The following is a 9,563-nucleotide window of genomic DNA, read 5'->3' as shown; positions in this document are numbered from 1 at the left end:
TTTGTCCTGTTCTTTGTGACTGTGCTTCACCATTTTATTTCCTTTTTTTTTTTTTTTTTTTTTTTATTGCTCCCCTTTCTATTCTTACTTATGCTCATTCATGGTCCTGTGTCCTTCATTCCTATTACCATTGTTCCACCTGCAAAAAATGCATTGTTTACAAAACAATCATACTTAAACATTTTAAAAAAATTAACAGAACCAATATGTGAAATGATTAACCCACATCAGTGTGAACTTACTTTTATAAAGTGTTTTCTCCTCTGTATGTATCCTGTTCTCTTTGTACTGTCATCTTTCATAAAGTCCTTTAAATTTCTATAGCCTAGGCAACGTTTTATAACATCCTAGGTCTTTCTCTGGGTATTTGATTATTAATACTATTATTAATTTTAATAGATGCGTCTAAGATATTTTAAACATTCAAGCAACAAAGCAGTTGTCAAGGAAAATATCCTTTAATTGCATTTTCCCTTCACAACTGACTGGCAGGCAGTAAGACTCATCCTGCTTGGGACCTTCAGCCCAGGGACTCTTTTCACTTTTCCAGCTTTAGAGTAGGTTTAACATTCTATGGCTACAGGCTGGGGTTTGTGGAGGGCAAATCTTGAAGATGTACATCTTTGGAAATGTAACACAAGAGATCCATAGAATTTCTTGAGTCAGCAGTATCGAAGGGTTCTGCATTGCGCATAATGCCTTGAGTGTAGTATGTGTTGTTGTGGCTTAAAAACATTTAATATACTTGTAGTGGAGTCTGTCCTAAATGGGACAGGAAAGTGTAGAGTAGTACACTAATCTAAAAGACTAAATGTGCAGTGTAAATTTTACAAATTAAAAATCTGTGGTTTTTTAAAAAAAAAAAATCTTTAATCTTTTGTCCTTGCTGCACCTAACATGATAGTGGATATCTGGTCTGTTGGGTGCATTATGGCAGAAATGGTCCTCCATAAGGTCCTGTTCCCAGGAAGAGATTGTATCCTTCTTCACAGTGGTTTTACGGATTGTAAAATCCAATAAGTATTTTGAAGTACTTTAAAAGTACTAATTAGAAGTCTGAGAAAAAGCAGGTTGATGTTCATACTGTTGATTACAATCATGTCTTGTTAGCAGTTTGGTTGTCCACATTCTTGTGTTTTATTGTAGATGCTAGAATTTTTTTTTGTTAAGTTTTCCACTTTTGTTCATGACACTTCATAATTTGATCATTTCATTTTTACTTTCAGTTGATATCTGGTCAGTTGGGTGCATCATGGGAGAATTGGTGAAAGGTTGTGTGATATTCCAAGGCACTGATCGTATCCTTCCCTAGTCATATTTGAACCCCATTACACATCCACCAAAGACACACAATTATTTCCATCTGTTTATATATACAAGTGCGTAAAACTAGAAAACAAAATATTTTCTTACATGTTTTTGAATGCATCTACTGTAATGTATGAAATTAGTGTCACTAACCGAATCACTGAACTTCCATTTTTTTCTCCTATTTACTTGACCGCCTTTTAACTTAATCCTTACTGCTTGATCACTTGCTTATCAATATAAGAACTTCATATTTTGTAGCTGTAAAGGACATTGATAGGTTAAAAAGCAAATTTCCTTGGCAGGGTTCCTAATAATTAAATTGTTACAGCTGAAAGCTTAAAAAATATTGTTAACAATTTTTTGTTTTGCTTTTTTGCGTTTTTTCTGTTTGCATAATGAAGAAGTTTATTCTCAATTGTTTCAGTTTGTAGTTAAGTTTTTTTTTCTGGTTCTTGTGTACCAGCATGTTGCAGTGCTACAGTGTTTTTGCTTAGTCACTGCAGGAGGTAATATATATCTTTTAAAAGAAAAGGCCTTTCATTTTTAAATGTTATGGAAAAATTTCTGAGTCTTTTTTTTCTTCAAAAAAAAAGGTGTTCTTTAAAATTTGGCTTTTTTGCTTCAAAATTTACCATTTTAACATGACATTGGAATTCTAGAGGATTGAGTTAACTAGCATATATCTTTGTATAATTCATTAAAAATAACAATGAATTTTCTGGTTAAGTAGATGACGCTTATTTCACATAGATACATTGTGCATATATTTTAGTAAAGTAACTTAATCTATTTCAAAACATTTAAAAAATAAAGATTAAAAACCATGTACTTATTTCCAAGTTTATATTATAAAAATTGAACGGGAGACTACATTCTCTCCATTTTAATTGTTCTCACAATGTAATAGTAAAAAATGAAAGAGCTTGTGGATTGTAGATTTGAAATCATTAAATAATTTGTCCTTTGTGGGGTTTTTTATTTTTATAGGTTAGATTTTATAAAAGTATACCCTCTATTACATCTGTAGGCAATACCAGAATTTTAATCTGAATGCTAAATTTCATGACACTAATCTTCAGCAGTTGACCATATTAATTTAACATCACAAAATATTAATATGAAATTAGTTCTTTGTTTTTCACTTCTTCTTCCTTTGTATATTTATTGTTTTATCTTCCAAAGCCTTCAGACCAACCTAACACAATTCTTCATGTATGTTCTTTGTCTTTTCACCTGCATGCTTCAGTGGCTGTGCTGATTGCTGTCTTGATTTATTTATTAATAAATCAAGGGATTTTTTTTTTCATACTTGTTAAATAAGTTTTAGGTAAACCATTTTTACCTAAGAGGGAATAAAGCTCCACCAATCTAGAGTTAAAACACTATATGCTATCTAGCTGTCTTATAGTGGGAGATGGCAGCTGTGGCCTAAGGAGCAGACACACAATGCACAGCCTAGGTTGGTGTAACTTGAGTCCAGTATAAAATTACAGTGTGAAAAATTAGGTGAAACTGCACTGGCTTAAATTACATTGGTGTAAGAGTTATGTGCTCAGCTATTCTGTGATAACCTGTTTCTGTCTAGCAAATGACTATTACCTGCTTCCTCCCCACCTGACAATGAGATCCTGTATTAGTACCAGTGGTGAGCATGTATCTCCAGATAACTTTTTATGCACGTTCTTCAGATCTGGGGGTAATTTACACTGATGTATAAAACCACTATTTGTAGGCATTTGTGCACATGCTTGTGCTGCAGCGCCAGGCGCTTCTCATGCAGTTTTAAGTGGCAAAATGCACGTCAGCATGCAGAAAATGGTAGCAGTGTGCTTTTAAACTAAAACACATGGAAGGTGTTAGTCCAAAAACGTACCACTGCCATTTTCTGTGCGCCGATGTGCATTTTGCTGCTCATACAACTGCACGCGATGCAGTGAAGTATGCGTCAGCTCGCATGCAGAGTAGACTTGATTAATCGAGTTTGCTCCGACATGCTGGAGATAGTGTCAGAGCATGAAAATGTATGTATAATGCCCAGTGTGTCTCCAGCTGTGTATGTAAGTATATTATAAATGCCCAGTGTGTCTCCAGGTCTTAAGATTTCCATGATTGGGCTCTGTTTTTCGTTGTCTAATGCTAGCCATTTCCGCTAGAATTTTCAGTGCCTAGTATCTGCTTCAGGCAGATTTTTTTTCCTTTTGTTTGTTCATTTGTTCTATGTAAAATGTTTTTTTAGTTTCTGAGAATGAGGTAGAAGGAACAGCAGGTGAATTTTGTCTTTGTTTAACTCTTGCAACTGCTCTGTTGAGAACCTCTTTACTTTAGAGCAGGGACTTGGACATTGGCAGAAGGAGTCACCCTAATGGCACAAGTGGGCTTTTGACTCTCCTCAGAGTCCAACCATTTCTGCATCGTTTCAAGCCTTAGAACATGGTTTCACACCTGTTCAGGTAGAAATTAATACATTTAATAGATTTTAGGGTCCGATGGGACCTATTAGATCATTGAGTCCACCCCCCTGCCCTGAGCAGGAAATTCCTGAGAGGCTCAGCAGTATTTTCTAACGGTTCTGCTTTTATCCCCCCACAGCGACTTGCTTGCCAGACTCAGTGTGCTCTTTCCTAGGGTTGTAGGGCCTAAGCAAGGTTTTCCCATTACTTGCTTTTCTCAGCTGCTAACGGTTCCTGTGGTGCCAGCCCCAGAACTGAGAGTAGGAAGACTTGCTGCTGTGATGTCCATTATCTCACTGCTCAGTTAGCAAAGGGCATTGGGAAGCAACCTACCTCAAATGTAGAAAGCAGAGTGGTGAGAAATAGAGGAAGGGATGAGGATCAGAAGCCTACATGTCTTACAGGAAGTCATCATAACTCGGTGCAAATATAACGGGGGCTCAGGTGTACTTCTGTAAGTTGTGGGGTGTTGTTTTGTTTTTTTTTTTTTTAATGCTTCCAAAAACTGAAGTGAGAGACAATCTGCTAGGCAGTATCCAACACACACTTTATTAATTTCAGGCTCCCTCCCAGTCTGGGTTTCAGTTGTTACAAGGCATAGCTTTATTAAACCTAAGTTTTTAGAGGCCCCAACCCTATACCATAGAATATTTTCATACTTTAAGCATTGGCGGGGTACTTCTAGAGAAATCTAGTTCAGGTACTCTGATCTTCTGCTGCTCTTTATTAAATTAGGGTGCGTCACTACATTTTCCCTCTAATGTTTGACTAAAGATAGGAGAGTGAAGTCGCTGAGAGCAGGGCCTGGGTGTGAAGTTTTGTTCAGCTGTTTTTTCCAAACTAGTAATGGTCACAAGGAGAAATAACTTTTTGAATCTAGAATCGTGCAGAGTCTTCTCAAATTCAGTTTTCCAAGTAGGAAAGAAAAATGCCTTCTGTGTATTCAGCAGTTTTCTTTTTCTCCGTTTCTGTAGCATGAGTCTGATTTTTCCAAATTTTTGTTTGCTGTGTTTTGATGTCATTTTTTTTTATTTGGATGCATTTGAACAAAGAAATATAAAGTGTAATCTACTAGAATGATCTCTGTATTAGTGTGTAAATTTTGAGTACATCTTCATTCATGTCACAGATTATAAAATTCTTACAGCTTTTGCAGACTAAACGTTTAAACACTTCTATTAACAATTCTAAATTAAATATCTATGCAAAGTCCTGCCACTTGTTTATTGAGCTGTATTCTCCAGCCATTGATATGACAAAAAACAAGTAAATAAAAAATCCCAAATAAAAGTGGACTTTCGCAAAGTTGGTGATTAGAAAGATGTAGTGCTGAAATGTAATCATAAATTCTTCTAGTCTAGAAAATGAATAGGTATTTTGACAAAGAGCATTTCTTTTCCCTAATTATATTTTACATACTTCGAGTACTGTGATACAGAATGTACTTGGTGTCAAAACAGCTTTAGCTACATGTGTGTCTCTTTTCTTGGGCTGGACTGAAGTTTCAAGAACTGCTTCTGTTATTTTTGTTGATAGAAATAATAGAAGAATAATCTAGTTCCAGTGCTTCTTTTCAGAGGTTTCTAAACCTTATTATGTAGTGTGTAATAAGACTCTTGATGGATCCACTTTACCCAATCCATATGTGCCTTGCTTGTGCAGAGAAGACCAGATGCTTAAATTTTTTTCATCTTTTTCTTTTTCTGCAATTTAAATATGTAGAGGGATCATGGGAATTCCTAGCTTAATCCAGTATCTTACTAATTTTCCCACTTACTCCGTTGGCATCCTGATTATTCAGCAACCAATAGAAATGAACATGCTTAAACAAAGTGCTTTTAAAGTCAGACAAATTAACAATGACAGAGGATATTCACAGCTGTCATTTATGCTGCGAAGCAGGGAAAATTGTTTAAGGTACCTCAGCTAGCACAGGTATTGTTCAGTATAGACTAACCCTTAGATCAGGAGTTTTCAGCCTTTTTTAAGGAGTGTACCCCTTCTGTTGGGTACTCTGCTCCAGAATGGGGGCAGGAGGGAGGTGGGGTGCTGATGGCCAGCCAGACGTGAAGCTGGCGGCGTAGGGAAGCAGTGATGGTGCAGAGTGATGAATGGCAGGGGGCAGGGAGCTCACACGCAGCCGCTGCTGCCATTTACCACTCTGTACCGCCGCTGTGTGCCGCTTCCCTGTGCAGCTGAGTGTACCCCCTGGGGCCATCCCAAGTACCCCCAGAGGTACACATACCTGCAGTTGACAACCCCTGCCTTAAATAGATAGTAGGGGGGGACAGTTGAGAAGCTGTATCAGACATTGTGTCCAATTTGTAATTAGTAAGCATAATTCTAGTGACCTAACATTTGAACTCTTAATAATTATAATAAAAGAATATAGTTGATGGTTTTTGCTATTATTTTAATAGCTCTATTTAAAAAATACACACTTTAAACCTGATGTTCTGTAGAAAATGCAGATCAACCATTTTGGAAATTATTATGACATGTTTGAGTTGGGTCTTCCTTAAGTTTTCTTAGGGAAACTATGGGCGTTTTTACACCTGCTCCTGGGATGGGCAGGGGCGCTTTAATTGGAGCGACTCTGAGAGCTGCTCTAACTAAAGCGCCTGGAGTGTCTTGTGTATCGGCATCCCTGCGCTTCCAAATGGTGGAATGAGCTTCCATAGAATGAGCTTTAGTTCAAGTGCCCCCACCACCCATTCTGAAGCACAGGCATGGTGATACACGAGATATAGAGGTTGGCTGAAGTGTGGTTATTACCACGCTCTGACCAACTTGACTAACCAGTTGTGCTGTGACATGCTGTAATTACAGTGCATCAGAGCAGCATCCTAGCTCTTGTGCTATAGGCACCCTATTTTCTGATGAGAATTCATTGAGAAGCATTTAAGCAGAAAAGAAGTGGCATAAAATTCTTACCTCCTGTAGTTTAGTTGCATATTCGTACCTGTTATTAAGCATCCATGTGGGGTATTCTGTAGTATACGTCCAGAAGATTAAATCCCAGTCCTTTCTTTCTCTCATACTAGTTTCCATTCAACAAAGTCCTACTTTTAGAGATGTTTATCTCTAGTTAAAGACTTATGCAGGATCCAACAGGAGTTTGTCTAATACCCCTTTTAAAATTGGCTAGCAGCAATTACAGAGCAGTAGAGAGTAATACTTCACACATTGTGCAGCAGTTCTGGTCCTTCCTAATACTAGGGTCAGAAGTCTAATTTTAGATATTAGATTGACTCTTTGCACGACAGCTCAGAACGCTGGTGCCGAGAGAACAAAAGCGCTAATCCACATTTGGCTCTTACATTTCAATTTTTCATTACTTTCATTTAATGTGCACAAATATGTTGTTGCCTGTTTTTGTGGTCTATTATGTGGTACAGATTTGAAATATTTCAGAGAATTTTCCTAAAGATACCCTGCAGATATTGATCAGTGGAATAAAGTTATTGAACAGTTAGGAACACCTTCAGCAGAATTCATGAAGAAACTACAGCCTACTGTAAGGAATTATGTAGAAAACAGGCCGAAATATCCAGGTATCAAATTTGAAGAGCTCTTCCCAGATTGGATATTTCCGTCAGAATCTGACCGTGACAAATTGAAAAGTAAGTTTGTTTGTTTGGGTTTTTTTGTCTTTCTAAATTAGTTCACTTGAAGTATATACCATTTAGCCATGCAATATAAATGTGATAATGCAGTGTTTTGATACTGTCACCTTTATGTTGTATTATGAGGCAGGAAATTAAAAGTAGCATTTTTGTGCTACAAGTGCAGGACATGACACTGCAAAGTATCTTACTGCCACTATTAAAATATATCTTATTAAATGCATACATTCTTTTCTGTTCCCCAAATTCCAGTTTATTCTCAAAATTTTAGCCTGAGATACTGTTGATGGTTTAAATGTTCACGGAAAAAACACTTGTTTGTAAAAGACATTTTATAATGAAGACCTTCTCTAGTTGACATTGATATGTGTAGGTTGATTAAACTAGATCTGAATTACTCTTAATACATTTGTGTCTTGCATCGGCAACTTGGTGACTTGAAATTTGTGCATATATTTTCAAAGTCCATATTGTTAAACATCTGGAATTGTTAGGAACTTGAAATTTGGTTTAATGACATAAAGCCATATTGACACGTATGCTACAACTATACATGGTCAACTTCACTTCAGTGAACAGTCTCTTTAAATGTAAGACCCCAGTTTGCAAATGGTATCTAATTGAACATGAATGATACCTTCTTCAAAATGAGTTAAAACTTATTTTAGTATCATATCACCTGTGGCCCAGTGCCACGGTAAAACATCATATAGAAGTCCTTTCCCAGATTAAAGTTTGGGCATGTGGTTTGGATGGCTTGGAAAATTTTATTAAATATAAAACATAATGCTTTTAATCATAAGAAACAAGTGACAAGATAGGAAATGTTTTGCTCTCAGGGTTTCTCTTAACAGAGTTAATGCTTTTGTTTGGACAGCTAAATGCATCGTTTTACCATCTACTTCATTCTGATGTGTGCTAATCGCACAAGTTACAAGAGACCTGTTTAACCTGGATGCATGGTGAGACTGATTCTTAGACCTTAGCATTTTAGCCTCTGAAGCTTTTATTTGCTTTCTCCCTCTTCTTTTCCAGCAAGTCAAGCTAGAGATTTATTATCCAAAATGCTGGTGGTAGACCCTGACAAACGAATTTCTGTAGATGAAGCCTTGCGTCATCCATATATCACAGTTTGGTATGACCCAGCTGAAGCAGAAGCAGTAAGTATCTACATTTAGACTTCACTTAAAATATCACTTCAGCAATTGAGGTTATAATTTGTGTCTTGAGTTAGGTCTGTAGCAGGCTCTGAATTTTCCAAGCTAGCAAAGATTACGCATGTAATTGTAAGAGAAATGGCAGCGCTAATTGCACCACCACTGGTAAATAGCTATGATGTGGCATTGCTGGTGGTTTGAATACATCCACTGTTGTTAATTTAACTGCAGAGATACAGCTGGTAGGGCTGAGCGAAGCTTCAGTCTCTGATTTGATTCGGTGGAGATTCGGCCTTATTTGGTGGCTGAATCTCCAAATCTGAATCAAATCAGGAGCCCCTTTAATTTCTCTGAATCGAATTGGAGCCCTCCGAATTGATTCAGACATAGACACAGCTTTAAATGTTTTTTCTACATACCTCAAGGTACCAGGTGGCTTGTGAATGCTGCGATGATGAGGCCAATGGAGCATCCCACAGGAGCGCAGGGGGCTTCCCAGTGCACTTGGCAGCAGACCTGGAAATGGACCAGAAGCACTTCTGGGTCCAACAGGGAGCACGTGGGTCCCCCCCTTGGCCCCCTTTGCTCAGTGACTGGTGCCTCCTGAGTTTGGGGGGGTACCCAGAGTTCCCCCACGGCTGATTGCCAAGCTGGAGGGGCCCCCCAGTGCACTCCCTGGTGGACCTGGAAGTGGACTGGAAGTAAGTCCAGTCCACTTCCAGGTTCACTGCCGAGCATGTGGGGGACCACCCCCCCGTGGGATGCTCCATCTGCCTCAGCATCTCAGCATTCACAAGCCGTGACTGGTTTCATAGTTTCATAGTTTGTAGGGTCGGAAGGGACCTGAGCAGATCATCTAGTCTGACCCCCTGCCATGGCAAGAAAGAGTACTGGTGTCAAATGACCCCAGCTAGATGTTCATCTAACCTCCTCTTAAACATCCCCAGGGTAGGAGCCTTCACCACTTCTCTTGGAAGCTGGTTCCAGACCCTAGCCACCCTGACTGTGAAGTAGCGCCT

General features: G+C 38.2%; 1 protein-coding gene across 4 annotated transcripts in view; it reads left to right on the top strand.

Moving 5' to 3' along the window:
- Positions 1–9,563, top strand: part of MAPK9 (mitogen-activated protein kinase 9) — a 43,484-nt gene that overhangs the window by 23,415 nt on the left and 10,506 nt on the right. For 3 of the 4 annotated variants that reach the window (XM_019535175.1, XM_019535176.1, XM_019535178.1), the window contains exons 7-9: positions 1,227–1,298; positions 7,202–7,384; positions 8,423–8,547. In XM_019535175.1, the coding sequence (XP_019390720.1) occupies positions 1,227–1,298; positions 7,202–7,384; positions 8,423–8,547 (380 nt within the window). Of the gene's footprint in view, positions 1–904; positions 977–1,226; positions 1,299–7,201; positions 7,385–8,422; positions 8,548–9,563 lie in introns of all 4 variants that reach the window. The other variant, XM_019535177.1, reaches the window with a different exon arrangement.

The sequence above is a fragment of the Crocodylus porosus genome, unplaced genomic scaffold (assembly GCF_001723895.1).
Source record: "Crocodylus porosus isolate Cpor-Errol unplaced genomic scaffold, CroPor_comp1, whole genome shotgun sequence".
Lineage (NCBI taxonomy): Eukaryota > Metazoa > Chordata > Crocodylia > Crocodylidae > Crocodylus > Crocodylus porosus.
Note: the sequence above shows the minus strand (reverse complement) of the source record. Positions and strands in the feature narration are given on the sequence as shown.